The sequence below is a fragment of the Mobula birostris genome, chromosome 24 (genome assembly GCF_030028105.1).
Source record: "Mobula birostris isolate sMobBir1 chromosome 24, sMobBir1.hap1, whole genome shotgun sequence".
NCBI lineage: Eukaryota > Metazoa > Chordata > Chondrichthyes > Myliobatiformes > Myliobatidae > Mobula > Mobula birostris.
Genome location: NC_092393.1, coordinates 38,226,660 through 38,248,338, shown reverse-complemented (window position 1 = coordinate 38,248,338; position 21,679 = coordinate 38,226,660). Strand labels below are relative to the sequence as shown.

Genomic DNA, 21,679 nt, shown 5'->3' with positions numbered 1-21,679 from the left:
GCAATCAATTATTTTGTGTTTTATATTTGTAACTAATTTAGATCACTTTGTAGAGATCTGTTTTCACTTTGACATGAAAGAGTCTTTTTCTGTAGATCAGTGTCAAAAAAGTCAAATTAAATCCACTGTGATTCAATGTTGTAAAACAATAAAATGTGAAAACTTCCAAGGGGGCTGAACACTTTTTATAAGCACTGTATCTAAAATGACATTTCTCTTATTCCAAGAGTCCTCAGTTTTCTTAACTAGCCTTATATATGGTATTTCATCTAATGTTTTCTCTTCACCTGTTAGCTCATCCAATAATTCAGATCAGTTAGTTAAACATAATCTGCCTTTAGTCAAACACAATCTATGCCCGTTCTCCTTCATTACCCATTTCTTTTCGCTGATTATTGTTTTTAAAATATTATCTTATGGAGTTTTATGTCCGAATTAAGAAGTGAATAATGAATCTTTTCAAGGTCTAAGCAGGACATTATGTCTCTAAGGCATTGAGCATGGGTGGGTGGGGTAACATCGCTCCACCTAAGAAGAACTAAATGTCTAGCCAAAAGAGAGGCAAAGGACAATGTTCGCTGTTTAGCCGGACTCAAATGCATGTCAACTTCGCCCAAGATACCAAAAAGAGCAACCAAAGGGTTAGATTCTAAGAGGCAATTAAGGATATGGGATAAAGTTAAAAAGACATCTCTCCAAAATTTCTCCAAACTAGGACAAGCCCAGTACATGTGGATAAGAGAAGCCTCGCCCACTATTTACTTGTCACAAAAGGGACTAATGTCAGAATAGTTTGGCTTCAAACATATGAGCCCTATGTACAACCTTGAACTGCAAAAGACAGTGGCGAGCACATAAAGAGGTTGAGTTAACTGACTTAAGAACTAAATCCCAAACCTTGTCGGACAAAGAAATATTTAAATCATGCTCCCAGGCAGTCCTAATTTTATCAAAGGGGGCACGCCTCAAGGTCACTAACTTATCACGAATAGTAGATATTAAACTTTTACCCAATGGGTTTAAGAAACAAGTCCACAACATTTTTTCCAGGCATCTCAGGAAAATTTGGTATTAAAGGGTTAATAAAATGTCTAATTTGAAGATATCTAAAGAAATAAGTATTAGCTAGGTTAAACTTTGCAGACAGTTGTTCAAAAGTTGCAAAACAATTGTCCATGAAAAGATCTTCAAAACACCTGATGCTGTTTCTGTGCCAATCATGAAATGTTAAATCTTGCATAGAAGGTCAGAAAAGATGATTATGAGAGATAGAACTAGAGAGGGAGAAACCATAAAGACTATAATGTTTTCTGAACTGAGCCCATATTCTCAGAGTATGTCTAATGAGTGGATTAACAATTATTATTAACAATGAGAGGATTCATTATTCACTTCTTAATTCAGATATAAAGTTCCATAAGGTGTGGGGACCTTTTACTGATTATTTTCATAACTCCTCTTTAGATTAAAGGTTTATCTTCCTTTTTCTTTCAGTGATTTAGTCCCTTACGTCCAGCTTTCTTTTCTGGTTAACTTTTATGGTTTTTTTATGATGTGAAATATATTATAGATTAGGTAGTAGGCAATACACTTTTTATATTCACAGCTCTGTGGTGACAAAAGCTCCGATTAACTTTTCTTTATATCGTAATGGTTGGCTTGGAGTGCGTAGTGGGAGGGTGGGGTGGAAACTAACTTTATATGATTTTTATTTTGGGTGCTTTTTGTTTACTGTAATGAATTGTACATCAGACACGTTGGTTTTGCACTGTATAAATCTCCTTTTTGTTGGTGGTTTTCTTTTGTTTCAATGTAGAAACTCATTAAAAAAATAATTAAAAATTATTATCCACCACCAATATTGAACTAACAGTACTGTATTTTAGATTCTGCCCAGGTTATAATCACCCACCTAGGTGTTTGGGAGACCGGGGGATGGATGGGATGGATTGCAGACTGCTGTGGGGCCACAGTCATGCTCAACCTGCTAGGAATGGGACATTTCCACATCTTCTCTCCCCACTAACTGTCTACCCCCCACCCCCAACATACTGTAAAGTTGCAAGCTGCAGCAATTGGTGCATATTCAAGCTGAGCTGTACTGGGACCACGAGCAGACCCACTCGCCCTCTGACTCTGCGAGGCCTGCTGGTAGTTTGGGATCCCTTAAGCACGGTCTAGATTCTCTGTCATCCAATTGAAATCAGTCCTCCTTTAGCTTGGAAGTTCAATTTCAGTAATGGAGCAGAGCTAGGAGCAACTTTGTGCGCAAACATGAGGAATTCTGCAGATGCTGGAAATTCAAGCAACACACATAAAAAATGCTGGTGAACGCAGCAGGCCAGACAGCATCTATAGGAAGAGGTACAGTCGACGTTTCGGGCCAAGATCCTTCGTCAGGTCTAACTGAAAGAAGAGCTAGTAAGAGATTTGAAAGTGGGAGGGGGAGTGGGAGATCCGAAATGATAGGAGAAGACAGGAGGGGGAGGGATGGAGCCAAGAGCTGGAAAGTAGGTTGGCAAAAGGGAGAAAGAAAGGGGGAAGGGAGCCCAGAGGATGGGCAAGGAGTTATAGTGAGAGGGACAGAGGGAGAAAAGATAGAGCGAGGAAGAGGAATAAATAAATAAATAAATAAATAAGGGATGGGGTACGAAGGGGAGGTGGGGCATTAACGGAAGTTAGAGAAGTCAATGTTCATGCCATTAGGTTGGAGGCTACCCAGACGGAATATAAAGTGTTGTTCCTCCAACCTGAGTGTGACTTCATCTTGACAGTAGAGGAGGCCATGGATAGACATATCAGAATGGGAATGGGATGTGGAATTAAAATGTTTGGCCACCGGGAGATCCTGCTTTCTAGTTTCCTGCTAGTACCCCAGATGGAGCTGACTAGATTTACAATGCTCTGCAGGTTCCTTCGGTCCTGTGGAATAGCAGCTCCCCCGCCCCCCCGCACACACACAAATACCAGTCAGTGAAGCAACCTGTAAGAATGCTCTCCATGGTACATCTATAGATTTTTTGAGTGTATTTGTTGACGTGCCAAATCTCTCCAAGCTCCTAGTGAAGTATAGCCACTGTCTTGCTGCCTTTATAATTGCATTGATATGTTGGGACCAGGTTAGCTCCTCAGAGATCTTGACAGCCAGAACTTGAAACTGCTCACTCTCTCCACTTCTGATCCCTCTATGAGGATTGTTATGTGTTCCTTCGTCTTACCCTTCCTGAAGTCCACAATCAGCTCTTTCGTCTTACTGATGTTGAGTGCCAGGTTGTTGCTGCGGCACCACTCCACTAGTTGGCATATCTCACTCCTGTCCGCCCTCTCATCACCACCTGAGATTCCACCAACAATGGCTGTATTGTCAGCAAACTTATAGATGGTATATGAGCTATGCCTAGCTACACAGTCATGTGCATATGGAGGGTAGAGCAGTGGGCTAAGCACACACCCCTGAGGTGCACCAGTGTTGGTCGTCAGTGAGGAGGAGATGTTATCACCAATCCTCACAGATTGTGGAGGACATTTAGTCCATCATGCATGCATAAGTTTTGAAAGAGCCATACAGAGGGACTTCCGGGTCATCAAGGGAATGGCGGTGTAAGGAAAGGGTCTCTCGACAAAAAAGAAGGTAAACTGCCCTATAATCGAATTTAGACAAATACTTAATATTGCATAACTGTATTAATAAAAGGGGCAAGGATGATGTCTAAGAACAAGATTAAAAAGTCCGCTCCGAAGGCTGATAAACATAAAGAGACACAGCAAGGCGACGGGCCTAGCTCCCCCACGGCAAGCCAGGACGGAGATAATGAGGGGGAATCGGTGACTCTGTCCTTGATTCTCGGAGAGATTCGCGAGTTCCGACAAGATAACAGCAAACAGCTGGAAGATATTAAAGGAGAAATAGTAAAAACTAACTCGCGGATAGATGAAGCCGAAGCGAGGATTGTTGGAATTGAAGAGAAGCTACAAAACGCAGAGGAGGTGATAGCAGAAATGCTGAAGCTGCAAGACCAGCTCCAGTGGAAACTAATAGATCAAGAAGGCCGCTCGAGAAGGGAAAATGTGAGGATTTACGGAGTTCCCGAAGGAACTGAAGGTAAACCCGGATTGATGATTCCCTTCGTGGAGAAGCTACTTAGAGAGAACCTTGATATACCGGCCGCAAAAGACCTACAGATAGAAAGAGCTCACCGCGCGTTGGCACCACAGCCTCCAGCAGGTGCCCAACCCAGATCAATTCTGGTCAGATTTCTCAGTTACAGAACGAAGGAAGTGGTGCTTAAAAGGGCATGGCAAAAGAAAGGTTTCATGTGGAACAACTGTAAAATCAGTTTAGACCACGACTACGCACCGGGGATTCTTGCCAGACGGAAGGAATATACGGAAACATGGAGAGTCCTGAAGGAAAACAACATCAAATTCCAGACCCTGTATCCAGCTCGGCTGAGAGTCTTTTACGACGAAGGGACAAAAACTTACGCTACGGTGGAGGAGGCAACATTGGACCTGGCGGACCGGGGACTACCTATTAAAGTTATCACCCAACCGGAGTCGCTACTGGAGAGGATTCGGCAGAAGTCGTGGCAGTTAGTGGGGCGAGGACGCTCCACTTGAACCAGAGTGTCAAACTACAAGGAAAAGCTGCAAATATTCGGACGCGAATGTACAGAGAACACAGATTAATTAAGAGAAATGACTGAAAAGAGTAAATCGGACTTAAAGGTAAAATGAAAACTGGTAACTGAAAATAAACTAGACGGAATAACTTGAATGATAGCAATATGGTCGAGACATAAATAGGAGAAAATTCTCTATGATTATTCAAACTGCTGAGGGCCCTCTAACACAGGGTGAAGTTAGAGGTTATCCCTCTGAACTGAGGCAGGTCGGTGCTCAGGCCTCACTGTGGGAAGTCGGGAAAAATTTTCAAATGTTGCACGTTCAAAAATGTCTAGGGTGTGGTTATATGTCTTGGTTTACTGTTGAGAAGGAATTGCTTACTGTTTGGTTAGAAAAGGAGAGTTTTTTTTTCTACTAGAGAAAAATGCAAACTGAATTGGTAAAAATAATTTCCTATAATGTTAAGGGGGGTTTTGAATCCAATTAAAAGAAGTAAGATTATGTCTAAATTGAAAAAAGAGAGGGCACAAATAGCTTTCCTCCAGGAAACACATATGAGCCAATCTGAACATGGAAAATTAAAAAGAATGGGCTTTAAGCATGTATTTTATTCATCATATAAATTGAGTCACAAAAGAGGGGTAGCTACTTTAATATCAAGTACTCTTAATTATGAACATATTTCAGAGACTAGAGACAAAGAAGGACAGTTCGTAAAAATCACGGGAAGAATAGAAGGTACAGAAATAACATTGCTGAATGTTTATGCTCCTCCAGGTTGTGAATGGTCATTTTATAGACACATTTTTGACCTAATGGTCAGTTCTCAAGGGGTAGTAATTTGTGGAGGGGATTTTAATATTAGATTAAATTCTATATTAGATTCTTCAAGAATAGTTACTCAGAATAAACCTCTGACTCGGAAAGTGAATTCATTGATGGAGGAGTTGGGAATTATAGATGTCTGGAGGGAATTACACCCTACTAGTAAAGATTATACATATTACTCTTTCCCTCATTCAGCCTATTCAAGGATAGACTATTTCTTTATCTTTAATACAGATAGACTCAGGATAAAAAACTGTAATATTGCAACAATTGATCTGTCGGATCATAGCCCAGTCTCTATGTCTCTAATCCTGGAAAGGAAAATGAGGAAAACAGTATGGAGGCTAAACTCACATATACTCAATAACCCAAAAGTAATGGAGAGATTAAGGGGAGAAATCAAAGAATATCTAGACCTTAATGACACAGGAGAAACATCACCAGTGATCTTCTGTACTGAGAGGGAAAATTATTTCCATTACCACATTGAAAGCTGTACTGAGAGGCAAAATTATTTCCATTACCATTCACATGAAAAAAATCAATGCACAAAAATTAGACCTTCAAGGAAAATTAAAACAACTTCAAGTTGTAGATAGCAACAAAAGTAATTCAAATCAAAAACAGGAAATTAGGAAATTGCAAAGTGAAATTGACGATATTTATACGTTGGAAACTCAAAGAAATTTTCTTTACCTGAGACAAAAGAATTATGAAGTAGGAGGTAAATCAGCTAGATTATTAGCATATAAATTACGAAAACAACAAGCAGACAATACAATTCATAAAATAAAGAATCCAAAGACAAAGCTTGTGGAGAGTACAACAGGGAAAATTCAAGAGAGTTTTGAAACATATTATCGAGAGCTGTACTCCCAACCCCAGGCCCCCAATGAGCCCTATATAGACAGTGTATTGAATTTTTTAGATCTACCTAAACTTACAGATTTACAAAATGAAAGTTTATTAGAACCAGTAACTGTCAAAGAACTGAACGTGGCCATCTCTAGGTTAAAGGCTGGAAAGTCCCCGGGTTCTGATGGGTTTACCTCAGAGTGGTACAAGTCCCTGAAGACAGAGTTAGCCCCATTACTACTTAACACCTTTAATTGGATCTTGCAGAGAGGAGAAACTCCACCTTCCTGGAGAGAAGCGATTATTTCAGTTATTCCTAAAGAGGGTAAAGATATTCTTCCTCGGTTATTGTATCTTTTCCGTACTTTACTGATGGAGGTGGATGATAATCAATTCAGAGAATGGGACAAATGGATTTCCTGCTTCATTTGGCAAGGAAAGAAACCTAGAATTCGATATAACACCTTACAGTTAGGGAAGGAAGGAGGAGGTATGGTTCTTCCTTGCCTGAGAAATTATTTTTATGCCTCACAGATAACCCCTCTGTTATATTGGTGTAATAGGGAATATAAGGCTAGATGGAAGGAAATAGAATTTGGATTAGTTGACAGTTTTCCTCTTCAGGCCTCAATAGCTGACAAAGGATTGATGGCCCAGTTGGAAAAATTTAAAAACGCTTGGATAAATCTTACATTAAAAGTATGGCAGAAGGTGGTTAATTCATGTGGAATTAATAACATGTTAAAACGCTTTAGATGGTGTGCATATGATACCGAATTCCTTCCCAACAGAGGAGATAAAAGATTTGAGCTATGGATAAAGAAAGGTCTTACAACCTACCTCTCATTTATAGATAAAAGAGTATTACAAAGTTTCCAAATCCTGCAGGACAAACATGGCCTAGAACATAATGACTTTTTTAGGTACCTTCAAGTACGAAACTATGTTAACCAGAGTTGTAGATATACAGACCTATCAACAGTAGAATTAGAATTTTTCAAGATTCTGAATTCGGCTTGCAGTTCAATACCTAGTAAATCAGTTTCTCGATTATATTATGCACTCTCCCATGCTAAAAATGTAAATACATTGTATATTAAAGAGAAGTGGGAGAAAGAAGCGGGGTTGGTACTTTCAGAGGAGGCTTGGGAGAAAATCTGCAGCTTTCAATGGTCCTCGACTAATTCTTTGACTTGGAGAGAACATTGTTGGAAAAACATTATAAGATACTTCAAGACCCCATATCAGGAAAAATATAAAGATACAAATGTGATGTGTTGGAGAAGGTGCGGCTCCAAGGAGGCAAATCATTTTCATATTTTTTGGGATTGCCCTAAATTAAGTCTATTTTGAGAAGGTATTCATAGAACATTAGTTAAGGTACTTAGGTCCCAGATACCTCTGAACTTTGAGATGCTCTATTTGGGGCATGTATTGTTTCTTGAACAGAAGGAAGATATAAAGTTGCTGCAGGCCCTCTTAGCGGCAAGTAAGAAATCAATCACTAGAAAATGGCTAAATCCAATACCACCTACATTAGGAGATTGGTACGAAATTATCTTGGAAATATTTAAAATGGAAAAGTTGACTTACTCCCTGAGAACTCAAAAAGAAAAATTTTATCAAATCTGGAATAAATATAACCCCAATGCGAGCAGACTTTAGATGACTCTCCTAATGATTTATACTGCTCTTCTCATCAACACAGTAATATTGCTAACGTAAGCACCCCTAGTCTAAATGTTTGTTTTTTTTGTTTTCTTTTGGAAAATAGAGAATTAACACAAGTAAAGGGAAAGATTTGGGAAAGGGATAAAAAAATGAAAAAATTAAGTAAATAAGTACATAGGGATTGGATAATTATGTCTGCGGGCAGGAGCAAGCATGAACAAATTAGGATATAAACACCTACAACGGTTGATACATAGGCTTATATACAACATTTTGGACCAGTGGAAATGGTCCAGAAGGGTTATATGGAAACTATTATTACCATTTTTCTTAACAACTAATTCCATTACTTAGCCTAATAGGTTAGATTTACCACAGTACATAATTATCTATTTAAATGTTTATTTTCCTTTTATATCATCTCAATGTGTACTTAAGAATGTATAAATAATTATAGTTTTATACATATAAAAAAATGGAAAAGGTTATATGTGTGAAAAAAGTACATGATATTTGTGAATTCCTTATCCAAATAAAAATAAAATTTAAAAAAAAAAGAGAGAGCCATACAGTTCACCCCGGTCCCTGTTCCTTTCACTTAACCTTGTCAAGCACACATCAAATCATGGGTTTGATGTAATGCAGGGTAATAGCTAGGCCACTTCATCTAAGAGTACAGCAGGTGGTGGAATCTCATGCAACTATTTCTTGATTTAACTAATATTTCTCAACATAGTGAAGACTTTCAAGGCAGTCATGTGTGTTTCATCAGTAAAAGTTTGACACAGAGACACATGATGGAATATTAGGATAAGAGGAAAGCAAATAGCTTTTCTCCCTGCAGGACTCCAATGGATCTGCTGAATTTTTAAAACAATCTTAACTTTTTAAAGTAACTCTTTATTGGAACATTTTCAAAAATCCAGAATTCTAGTGGAATTTTGCCTGGGGGAGAAAAAGCTACATGTGATGTGGGTTTATTATAACTAGTGAAAACTGAATTTTCCCAGGGGAGTTTGCTTGTTTTTGTGGAAAAACAAAATCCATTTTAGTCACTTCCTCTTAGTAAATTTCTCCTTCCAGAGTTAAGTATATACAGTGGAATCCAGTTAATTGGGACAAATTAGGACCAGTACATTTTGGCCCAACTGAGCAGCTGCCCCAATTAGCAGAAGTTTCATGGAAATAGTTAAGGTATAAATAAGACAAATTATGAGTAACAAATGACCTATTTAAATGAAATAGAGAACAAATGCCACTACAGTACTATACAGTTGTGTATTGGTGTGTACACTGCCGTGTATGGGGCGGCCAGCAAGGGGTAGCACCTCTCGCGAAAAGGCTCGTCATGTCCGTTATGGGCGGGTCAGTCACCTTGGGTCCCCACTGGACACTCAGCTCTCAGCTGTGGCTCCAAGCACCTGCTAGCTTGTGACAGCGGCCACACCCCAGAACACTGCTTTGCCAGGCAGTCTGAACCAGGTGAAGGTGGCCGGCAGGCCTCATAGCCTGGTGAAATAAGGACATGCCTGACCTCGCAGATGCAATCAGCTCCGGCAGACTGGCTGGATGAGATCAGCAGTGAGATCCCGCAGCCAAGAAGCTGATTTTGCAATGCTTTGAGAAATGGAAGGGCATGATAAAGCACTGAAGAAGTCATGGTTATCCACTGCAACTAAGTAAGACCCCAGTTTATGATAACTACCCGTACCACTGGACCCAGACTTTTGAGGTCAAGAGAGTGGAACTTTCCCAGTGCAAAGGCTTTTCCACTTTAAATCTCTCCCACACGGGTTTCACTGTCATTGTCAGTATGATGGATAATCAGCAATCTGATGTGTTCTTTTGATTGACTGTAAATGAACAAAATTAGCGCAGAAAATGAACTGCCATCGTACAATGCTTTGGACAATTGCATCCTCCAATTTCATTATAACATTCAAGATGTTTATTGATACTTTCAAATTAATAATAGTTCGTAACTTGTTGAAGCAGTGAAATAGTTTCATTTTCATTCCTGGCCATTTCCGGCACCTCCAAGTTTGAAAGCTTGAAACCGCAGTGAGCAAAGCAGTCCTAAGTTGACTTGATGCTTATTTCTCGCAAGCTATCAGTGACAAAAATCAGTACTTTTTGAACACAAACACACGCAAATGACGCTATTTTAAAACTGTTCGGCAACAGTCTCCTGTCTCAATTAAATGGCATAGTGTCCCAAATAAATGAAGAAAACCTGGCTACTTTCTTGATTAGATATTTTTCTTTAAGAGTTCTCCCAAATAAGTGGCTGTCCCGATTAAGATGGCCCAATTAATCAGAATCCACTGTGTTATTAATGTGGAAGTGTGCTGTGGCTAATTGTGTAATGTAATTTCAGTGAGCAGAAAGGGAAGTTTGGTGGTATCATTTAAGCACTTTGGGAGGAAGTGGTATATTCAATTCATATGGCATCATCCACGAGGTTAATTTGGCTGAGGATCAAAATTTCAATGTTTTTAAGTTGAGTAATGTCACGTAGTTGCTGAGTTCTTGCTCTGCTTATAGTGTGGTTCAGCTATTAATATAGACGATGTCTGGTCTGGGAAAACTGGATGGGACAAATCTAAATTTCTCAACAATCCATATTGTGAAGAAAAAAATATTAATTACAGTCACCTCTAATTTGGATTTGACTCTTGTTGATATATTTGAGATGCATTATCCTGAAAAACAATGTAGATGTCTTCTCCAGGAGGTTGCATCTGAAGATGTATACTGTCATCTTAATCTTTGTTTTCTATGTAGTACAATTAAAATTAGCACTTTGCTTTTGCATTTCCTCTCTGTTGGTTCAAACCTCATGTGAGGACTTTAGCATTGTATGGAAGTGTGGGGCAAATTCCTATGAGATAGCTCCAAATTGTTGGAGATAAATCAGAGTGGACGTAGTATTGGTGTTCCATGTGTCTTTCTCTTCGGGGGGGAGGGAACGTGGACTCAGACCATGAGAGGCCTGCGTTGGGCATTTTCATGCCTTACAAGGCGCAGATTGGAAGTCTGTGTGGGGCGCCACTCCTCACACAGACTAGAGCAATGTGTGATTAAGTGCCTTGCTCAAGGACACAAACGCGCAGCCACAGCTGAGGCTCAAACTAGCAACCTTGAGGTAACTAGATGAACGCCTTAACCACTTTCTCTTCAGATTAGTAAATAAAGTCCTTAAGCAACACAAGGACAGGTATCATGCATATTCCCTAAATGATTTTTAAGAGTTTAAAGGCTTTTTAAGAAATTTAACAGTAATTTAAAAATCTTTATTTGATATGTTCATTCTTAACTATCATTACAGGTGGCTGTCATATCTTCTGCTCCTAATTGTTTACTTGGTTATTTGCCTGGCAGCTTTCCTTGGCTTGGCCAAACGATCCAGGTGGCTTCTCACATTGTGAGTATCTCAAACCTATCTCACCAGGGCTAAATGTTACATTATGTAATCTGTATTGGAAATAAATGATGGAGATGAAGGAACTTGGGTTTCTTTTATTTTAAAGTATACTATCTTTGATGCAGGATTATATTGATACTTTGTCAGGATTTCCATTTCAAAAATGGAGAAGTTTCAGCTTTGTTTCTCATCCACTGTAATCTCACCCAGATCAGCAGGGTGATTTGGGACAGAGGTGGTGATATGTCTGAGTAGGAAAAGGCCAAAAGAAATGTAAAGCATCAGTTTCCTTTGATCCTCCTCAAAAAGTAACTTTGAGCCACATGCTCGAGGAAGTGCTGAGTGTGAGTCCTAGTAAAATCTTAATCGGTCAATCTATCTTTCTGGGCAGTGAGGCATTACTATCGACTGTTGTGCCAGTTTCCGTGGGAGCAATTCCCACACAGATTTACATCAGGTATATCAAATTACTCCAACACTGACTACTACTACGTCGACTCAGGCCTAGGGGGCCGGCATTGGGCAAAGGCAAGGCCAACACTGAAAGCTAGTCTAACAGGTTGGACAATCTTCTATACTAATACTCTTGGAAAAACATTGTTATCAGGGCAAATTGTTCCATTAAATAGTTGGTAATGGAGATATTTATTTAATTAACTCGTACATCAGAATCAGATTATCATTGACGTATGACTTGGAAATTGTTGTTTTGTGGTAGCAGTACCATGCAAGGACATCAAATATACTGTATATTACTAAAATAAAAAGTGTTGGGGGAAAGAATAGAAGGGGTAGTATTTGTGGGTTCATGGACCGTTCAGATATCTGATGGTGGGGGAAAGAAACGGTTTCTAAATCGTTGACTATGGGATTTTGGGCTCCTGTACCACCTCCCTGATGTCAGTAATGAGAAGAAAGCAGGTACTGGTTGATGAGAATGCGTAAAGATGGGTGCTGCGTTCCTGAGGCACTGCGTGTTAAAGATGTCCTTGATGGTGGTGAGGGCTGTGCCCGTGATAGAGCAGGCTGAATCTCAAACTCTGCAGTCTCCTGCGATCGATCCTGTGCCTCGGTGCTTCCGAACCAGATTGTGCTGCAGCCAGTCAGAATATTTTCTGGGATTTCACAAGTCGTTCAAACTCCTAATGGAGAAGAGCCACTGGCATGTTCTTCATGATTGCTTCTATGTGTTGGGCCCAGAGTATATGCCCTGAAATGCTGGTGACTGGAACTTGCTCACTATTTCCACACCTAACCGCTAATGAGAACTGGAGTGTCGTCTCCTGATTTTCCCTTAGCGGAAGTCCACAGCCAGTTCCTCAAGCACGCTGGTACATTTACAGCAGGCTAGTTTTGCTTCTGCCATTATGTTTTTTTTTAACCGTAAGAGATGAAAAGGCAAACATTATAGAAACACTGAAATCATCATCATTATTATGTGTCGTATGATGTAAGCAAATTTTTCTACAGAAGTGTGTTTTTCTCCTTCTGGGCTGTGTCTTTACAAGATGGGTGACCCCAGCCATGATCAATACTCTTCAGAGATTGCTTGCCTGGTGTCAGTGCTATAATCAGGATTTGCAATTTGCACCAGCTGCTCATACAACCATCCACTACCTGCTCCTATGCTCAGGTGACCTTGATCTGGGGGGGTGGCGGGGTGGGGGGTACTAAACAGGCGCTGCACCTTGCCAAAGGGTGACCTGCAGGCCAGCGGAGGGAAGGAGAGCCTGACACCTCCTCCGAAAGTGGAAGTTCCTCCCCATGCCTTCAGGCCCACCAGGTGGCAATTTTACTGTTTCTTCAGCATTTGGCTATTTCTCGAGGCTGAGTTGCTAGCTTGTGAGGGGAGGAACACCTCCTTGGTAGAGGCTTAGCTCCATCCCACAACCCAACTGAAAATAAAGGTCCCCTGGGAATAGATTCTGATTCCCATTTTTGTTCTGACATGTCCTCTTGTGCCATGATGAGGTCACCCTCCGGGTGGAGGAGTAGCATTTTATATTACTTCTGTGTTGCCTCCAACCTAATTTGGCATGAATATTGATTTCTCCTTCCTGTAAAAATAATTCCCTCCTCCTCTCCTCCTCTTCTATTCCCCACTCTGGCCCGTTTCCTCTTCTCACCTGCCCATCACTTACCCCTAGGTCCCCTCCGCTTTTCCTTTCTCCTACAGCCCTCTCTCCTCTCCTATCAGATTCCTTCTTCTCCAACCCGTTACATTTCCTGCCCACCTGGCTTCTCCTATCACCTTCCAGCTATCTTCCTTCCCCACCTCCCACCCTTTTATTCTGGCATCTTCCCATTTCTTTTCCAGTTTTGAAGAAGTGTCTCGGCCTGAAACTTCGACTGTTTATTCATTTCCATAGATGCTGCCTGACCTGCTGAGTTCCTCCAGCATTTTGTGTGCGTTGTTTTAGGATAAAGATCAGTTGTGTAAAAGAAAAACATCTTTTGCTCTTTACTCCAATTTCCAAACTAATAGCAATTGTAGAGATGTGTTAATTCCATTCAGTAATAGTTATTTTCTGTCTCATTACAGTTATTATATAATGTAATTTGCAGTATTTGTAATAAATGTTCTTATTTGAGAATGATCTCACTCACTTATGGTGTGAAAATTGTTGTTTTGAGGCAGCAGTAGAGTGGAAACAAATTAGAACCTGCAAGTTAGTAAAATATATAAAAAGATCAGGTAGTAGTTATGGGTTTGTGGATCTTTCAGAGGTATGATGACAGAGGGGAACAAGCTGTTCCTAAATTGTTGAGTGTGTGTCTTCAGGCTCTTCTACCTCCTTCCTGATGGTAGTAATGAGAAGAGGGCATGACTTGGATGTGGTAAATCTTAGTGATGGATGCTGTTTCTCGAGGCACCACCTCTTGAAGATCTTCTCGATGGTGGGAAGGTTATGCCCATGATGGAGCTAGCTGAATCCATAACCCTTGTGATCCTGTACATCGGAGACTACGTACCAGGCTGTGGTGCAACCAGTCAGAATGCTCTCCATTGTACTTCTTTCGAAATTGGCAAAAGTCTTTGGCAACATACCAAATCTCCTCAAACTCCAAATGAAGTAGAGTCTCTGCCATGCCCTCTTCATGATTGTATCAATGAGTTGGGCAGAGGAGGTTCTTCACAATGTTGATGCCCAGGATCTTGAACATGCTCACCATTTCCACTGCTGGCCCCTCAATGAGAACTGGTCCATTTGTTCTCCTGACTTCCCTTTCCTGAAGTCCACAATCGTTCCTAGGTCGTGCTGACATTGAGTGTGAGTTGTTGCGACGTCACTGAACCAGCTGGTCTATGTCATTTCTGAAGGCCTCCTCACTACCCTCTGAGAACTGTTGATTTCAACACAGCATAAAAATCTGAATTTGACAATGTATTTGGGGGTGAACTGTACTGAAAAATTAAGAAATATTGTGAACCAATATTTAAATTAAAATTAAAACATTTTTGGGAAAAGAGAATTATTGTGGTTCTGCGTACAGCAAAAGTAGCATCAAATAACTTCATACTCTGTTACAGCTGTTGGAATAAACCTCTAATGTGACATGGCTGAGCCATATGGCTGTGTGAAGAGCTTCAGCTGGCTAATTCAGTGCCACTTGGGAACGAGCACTCTATCAGGACAGAAGGCTAATGCTCTTCAACACATTTTAAAACATTATCATGTTTGTGTAAAGCTTTTAAGCCTCAAGTTTATTATTATTTCATGTTTTTAAAGGAAGTGTCACTCTGGTCAATCTCTGGTTCTGTACGTTCTACGGTTTTAGAAACCAAGACTAATACTTACTGCTACGCCTGATAAGCCACTAGAGGTGCTTTCAAATTACCATGGCAAATGCACAGTTCTTTCACTATCAGTGCTTGGAAACATAAAGGGCTTGACCTTCTCATGAACCCTTGTCAACTGTTATTGGACCTGCCCAGTACTTCTGAGCTGTTCATATGTGGAACTTGTTCAATTATTAAATGTTACCTGTCAGTGAACAACAAACTTCACAATATAGGTCAGTGATAATAAACCTGATTCTGATTCATAACACTTACCTTACTGCTGCAAATCAATTGTTTTATAATGTGTAATTTTTGGTGAAGAAGAGTAAATAACTGTTCCTAAACTTGGCGTGAGACCTGATGCTGAGGTGGTTCATTGCTGGCTTTACTTGTGCGGATAGACATGATTCACTGAACTAGGAGAACTGGTTTGAGGAAAAACCTCCTGTTTTGTTCCCAGCTTTGACTCCAAGGCTCAAACCTTCAACTATCAGACTCTCGGACCAAAGAGGATAACTTCACTTAACATCACTTGCCCCATCAGTGAACCATACCCACAGCTTATGGGGCGGCACAGTAGTGCAGTGGTCAGCAAGTGCTTTACAGTGCCAGCAGCCTGGGTTCAATTCCCGCTGCTGTCTTTGAGGAGTTTGTATGTTCTCCCTGTGACTCCACATGCTCCAGTTTCCTTTACCGGTTGGTAAGTTAATTGGTCATTGTAAATTGTCCCGTGATTAGGCTGTGGTTAAGTCAGTTGCTAGGCAGTGTGGCTTGAAGGGCCAGAAGGACCAAATCCACGCTGTGTCTCAATAAATAATATATAAAACAAGTAAACAGAACAAGCCGTACCATAAGGAGGTTTCCATTGCACTGGCCTCATCCACAGTTCATTTCGTCTGAAACCCATGTAAATACACTGTTTCCTTTGCCTTTCATAGTTGTCCATTGCACAGTTGAGTTTCTTTGGAGGGCAAAAGAACGCCACTTCTCACCTGGAACACCAACATTAAGCTAATATTTCAGAGGTAGGGCTATTATGTACATAAAGTGAAGATGACTTACACTTGCTAGTGAAGATGCTGAATTATATGTTAGCACTAGGGTGTGAACAGAAATTTAATTACATCATCCTAAATTTCAGTCATTTGATATTCCAATATTGATTTAAGCATATGAATTAACAAGATTATTCATTTATTCATTTAATTCACTTACTATCTGTCCTGTTAAGTTCCTCCAGCTTTGTTTTGTGTATTGTAAATTAACAAGAGCTTGAGACTTGGAGTCAAAGTTGGGAACAAAATGAGGTTTTCCCAAAACAGTTCTCCAAGTTCAGAGCATCATGTCTATTGGCCAATAATTAACCACCTCAGCCTCAGGGTTCACACCACCATTCAAAGGGGATAACTTCACTCAACTCCACTTGCTCTATCATTGAAATATTCCCACTTTCAAGGACTCTTTGTCTCACGTTTTTAATATTTATTCCTTATTCATTTTTGTTTGTTGGCTTTTGCACACTGGTTGTCTACCCTGTTGGTGCAGTCTTTCATTGATTCTGTTACGATTATTGGACTTATTAAATGTGCCCGTAAGATAGTGAATCTCAGGGTTGTATATGGTGAAATATATGTACTTTGATAATAAATTTACTTTGAACTTTGAACTTTTAATGAAAATGCTTTCTGATATCTGGCTTTCTATAATGCTTTTTTAAATCTCAGAATTTTAAAAAAAAATCAGTAATTAAGGGGAGATTTGATAGAGGTATATAAAATTATGATGGGTATAGATAGAGTGAATGCAAGCAGGCTTTTTCCACTGAGGCAAGGGGAGAAAAAAAATCAGAGGACATGGGTTAAGGGTGAGGGGGGAAAAGTTTAAAGGGAACCTTAGTGGGGGCTTCTTCACACAGAGAGTGGTGGGAGTGTGGAATGAGCTGCCAGGCGAGGTGGTAAATACGGGTTCTTTTTCAACATTTAAGAATAAATTGGACAGATACATGAATGGGAGGTGTATGGAGGGATATGGTCCGTGTGCAGGTCAGTGGGACTAGGTAGAAAATGGTTCGGTACAGCCAAGAAGGGCCAAAAGGCCTGTTTCTGTGCTGTAGTTTTTCTATGGTTTCTAAGTGTTCTTAATTACTTAACTGAACAGATTTAATTCTGAAGACAAAAGAAGAAAATGTGTCCTTGGATAATGAGTAACATGACTACCTTTCTCATGTGTTTGCATCTTGTTTGTGGTATTCTGGTTGTCATCTTCATTGGAAAATGTGACATGAAGATATTTTTATTTTGGACCAGCCAGTTGGATCAATGTTAAAACTATTCCCAGCACACATCTTTTGCTACCAGTGCACAAAGGAATGTAAACTGCACACAAAATGTTGTCACGCTCTACCTCGTCGGCATGTTGAGTATATTTCACGAACATATACAATCTCAGTCCATTTTCCGATTTCTGATGAGGATAGTCTTGACAATGTAGAATTTGCAATGATTTGTCTATAGATTTTAGAATTGGCTTATTTATACAGTTTTTGAAGAAATTATTCAGTGCGCACATGTTGTCACTGGGCAAGAGTTTTGCTCATTCTGGTCATTACAATTTAGAGAGAACATTGTTCAAAAGATATTTTCCTTCAGGTCTGTTAGAATCATACAAAGTCAGTAATTAAGATTTAAATTAGAATGGATGAGGATGGCTAAATTTTCTATTAAGTAAAAGTACTTGGTCATCAAATTAAGATTCTTCTGTTCAAGGCTACTTTTACTAAGAGAATGAGTTTAGACTTTCTATACTTGCAATTTAAACTTTTGAACTGAAAATAAAGTGAAGGTTGAAAAAACAAGTACTGGAAATCTAAATCAAAAATAGAAAATGCAGGTCAGGCTACTTTGCTATTTTTGTTTCATCATTCTAAAGATCTCTGTATTGTGTTTTATTTTGAAAATGGTTTGGCAGCATATGTGGATAATAATTAAATTATAATAAATCCAGATTAATGAACATAAGATGACAATTCCCTAAGTGGCCATTCAGGTTACATTTTCAGCAGCTGAGCTAGCTGACTACTGTCTCTGACATTTCTGTTCCTTCTAATAAGCAGTTGCCTTGTCTGCACATGCATCAAGAAACTCAAGTTGGGGGCAAAAAAGCTGAACTTTTTGTTGATCATTCACTTTTTCACGCACATTCTGAGAGAAAATTTTATTCTCAAAACTTTAAAAAATTTTGGTAATGTGTGAATTCTTTGAGGTTGAATTTTTGTAAACCATATAATCCTAATATGCGAGTTTCCTATATTGGCATAGCAAACAAGAAATTCACTTGGTTAATTTCTCAGTATGTGGGGGGGTTATCCAAATAGGATTAGTTGAAGTAACAAACACGAAAAACTACAGATGCTGGAAATCTAAGCAACACACCCAAAATGCTTGAGGAAGTAATTAGATCTATATTGTTTAAAGTCTAGAAGAACAAGTGGTGATCTTACTAAAACATATTAGATACTTAGGGGGCATAATATCATCGATATTCAAATATTTCCACTAATGGAAGAATCTTAAATGATGAGATGTAGTCAAGGTTAGAGGATGGTAATTTAAAACAGGCATTTAGGACCTTCTCCAAGTGTGTGGTGAATCTTTGGAATTCTCCATCCCAAAGGGTGGTGAAGGCTAGATTATTGGAGATATTAAAATAGAAAGTAGACATTACTTTTTGAAATACAAGGGATTTTGGGGTGGTGGGGTACTGCCACAGAAGAGGAGGAGGCAGATTGGACTTGTTGATATTGAATCGTGGGCATGCTTAAGGGCTGAGCAGCATATTCTGCTATTTTCTTGTGTTCGTGTTGTTAAGAAAGAGATTACAGAGCAAATGGGCCTTGGCTGCTGAAGATATGGTTACCAACAGTAGATTAATCAAAATCTGGTTTGTGCAATGTTCCCTGGTCAGTGAACTGTGTGGAAGCAGTTTGTATATAGGGTAAAATTCAGCTCAATTTGAGTATCTCCAGCATTTTCTGTTTTTGCTGTTGTAGTGAAGTGTTTAGTATCAGCAGTGTTGCTTCACTGGTAATGACTCCAGCTCAGCAAACACAGAGGTGAAGGGGAACTGGACGCAAAGACAGGAACCACAGAATTTTGAATTACCTTAAATTTAATGACAGTTATAATCAGAATCAGGTTTATTTTCACTGGAATTTGTTGTGAAATTTGTTAATGCAGTGGCAGTACAATGCAAAACATAATATAGAAGAAAGTAAATTACAGTAAGATATATGTATATTAAATAGGCAAATTAAAAATAGTCCAAAAATAGTATTTTTTTTTAAAGTGAGGTGGTGTTCATGGGTTCAACGTCTATTTAGAAACTGGATGGCAGAAGGGAAGAAGCTTTTCCTGAATTGCTAAGTGTGTGCCTTCAGGCTTCTGTACCTAATGGAAAAGAGGTGTTGGAGTGACATTAATCACCTCAAAAGCTGCAGGCAGAAAATGGATAAATGAATATTGAAAATTAGTCTTAATCTGTGAAGTGAAAAATAAGGGACAAATGTGTCTTCTGTAGAATTTGATCACAAGATAAAATTCTGTTAAAAACAAGACTTGTGCAGCATGTTTTGTTTCTTCAATTGTTTTACCTAATTCTTACAATTAAACTCTCCTCAATTAATTTGTCCAGTAACTTCTGAAAGCTAAATCTGTAGCAATGACATTGTTTTATTTGTTATTGATAACATTTTATGTTTTTATATTTTCCAGAATGATTGTCCTTGGTATCCTGACTGTAATTGTCAGCTGGGGTTCGCTGGGACTGGATACTGCTGCTGCTGTGGTAAGTGAGAGAAGGTCCTGTTTCTGTGTGCAATGCCAACTGCTTCTACAGCTTATTTACCACCAACAATTCTACTTGCAAAGTATGACTAATGCGTATTGGAATTAAAAGTTAGCATTCATGCATTGTTAACTTTGAGGTCAAGGTTTGCTCATCTCTGTCATTCGGTACCTTTTTTAAGCTTGAAGATCTTGTAAAAGGGAAGGCAGTCAGTATTGGTCTCAATATAGAAGTCACAGTAATACTGAAAGTGGACGAGAACACAAGAACAGGCTCTTCATGATGTGCTGAACTAGTTAAATGAGTAATTAGATGTCTGCTTAAGCTAATCCCCCAGCCTACTCAATATCCATATCCTTCCAGTCTCTGCACATTCATACGGCTGTATAAGAATCTCTTAAATTTCCTCTTGTGTATCTGGCTGCACGACTGCCCCAGCAGCACATTGCAGACTCCCATCGGTCTGTGTGTAAAATGTGACCCGCAACTGCCATTTAGTTCTTGCCGTAATTACTGTTTCATGAGACAACTTGACAATCATTTAAACAGAAATCTATCCAATAAATCTGCATTCCTTTTACAAGGTATACAGATTTGAAATTTGAATCTTCAAAATAAAATCTGCTTCAGTTGAAAATCTGGTTCTTTCTAAGACGATGATTGCTACAAGCATTACATATAGCACAATAACCAATTGTCCTACTTAGTCCAGGCTGGTGTCTACACTCTTCCATTCCTTCCCTTTGAGCAAATTTCATACATTTCCTATCATTTGCTGGTTTCTATGGTGCATTTCCGTGAGTTTACTCAACTGCGCCCTCTGGTAGCAGATACTATGTATACACGTGGTAAAATTTTAAATTGGAGGATTATATTACTTTACCATGTAGAATGTTGTGGGGGGGGCACTGAAATTCCCTGGTTAAACATTGTCCTCAGGTTCAGACTCAATGCTGATCTGGTGCTGCATTACTCAGGTTATTTAATTTTCTGGCAAAATATTATGGTTCTAGCTTTAAATAAAACAGAAAAGCCAAATTTGTTCATTATATGGTTTTGGTCTTTCTCCCCAGGCTTGAGAAGGAAGAAATTAGCAAAATTGCAAATTTCAGATCATTGTCCAGTGATATGCAGGAATTTCACATTTTGCGTTTTTGATAAGGATTTATGTTGACTGCTCTTTGCAGTCAAGCACTTTATACAAAACCTGCTGGGGCAAGATGGTACCGTTGTGACAACAATACTCAGTGCTACCAAGAGGGGAATAGAAAACCAGTTATCACCATTCATTGGGTTAACTTTGTGGAACCTCAGTCCGTCCATTGAGCGTGACTGGGATCTATATCGGGATTCAACAATAGTCTGTGTTCTGACACAAGGGAACTGTCAGTGGTAAAAGGTCTAGGCCAAAAAGTAATTAATCTGTTGTTTCCTGTAACTTGCCTTTTGCTGATGTCAAACAAGTGATATAGAAAAGAGACAAAGACCAAAGAAACAGATTGAGCAGGAGGGACATGTCTAGTAATGCATTCAGTTATTTACACAATGCCTTTGCTCAATGATGGCTGTTGATCTAGTGCTTTCCTGGCATTTATGACAAATAAGTAGCACACTTATTCTTGGGCTTCCAGCCAGGTATCGGTTATGAC

The 21,679-nt window shown here is 39.4% G+C and overlaps 1 protein-coding gene across 2 annotated transcripts in view; it reads left to right on the top strand.

Annotated features, from left to right (window-relative positions):
* Positions 1–21,679, top strand: part of ttyh2 (tweety family member 2) — a 132,054-nt gene that overhangs the window by 81,757 nt on the left and 28,618 nt on the right. For both annotated transcript variants that reach the window (XM_072241993.1, XM_072241992.1), the window contains exons 5-6: positions 11,309–11,404; positions 19,958–20,030. In XM_072241993.1, coding sequence (XP_072098094.1) covers positions 11,309–11,404; positions 19,958–20,030 — 169 coding nt within the window. The remainder of the gene's footprint in view (positions 1–11,308; positions 11,405–19,957; positions 20,031–21,679) is intronic.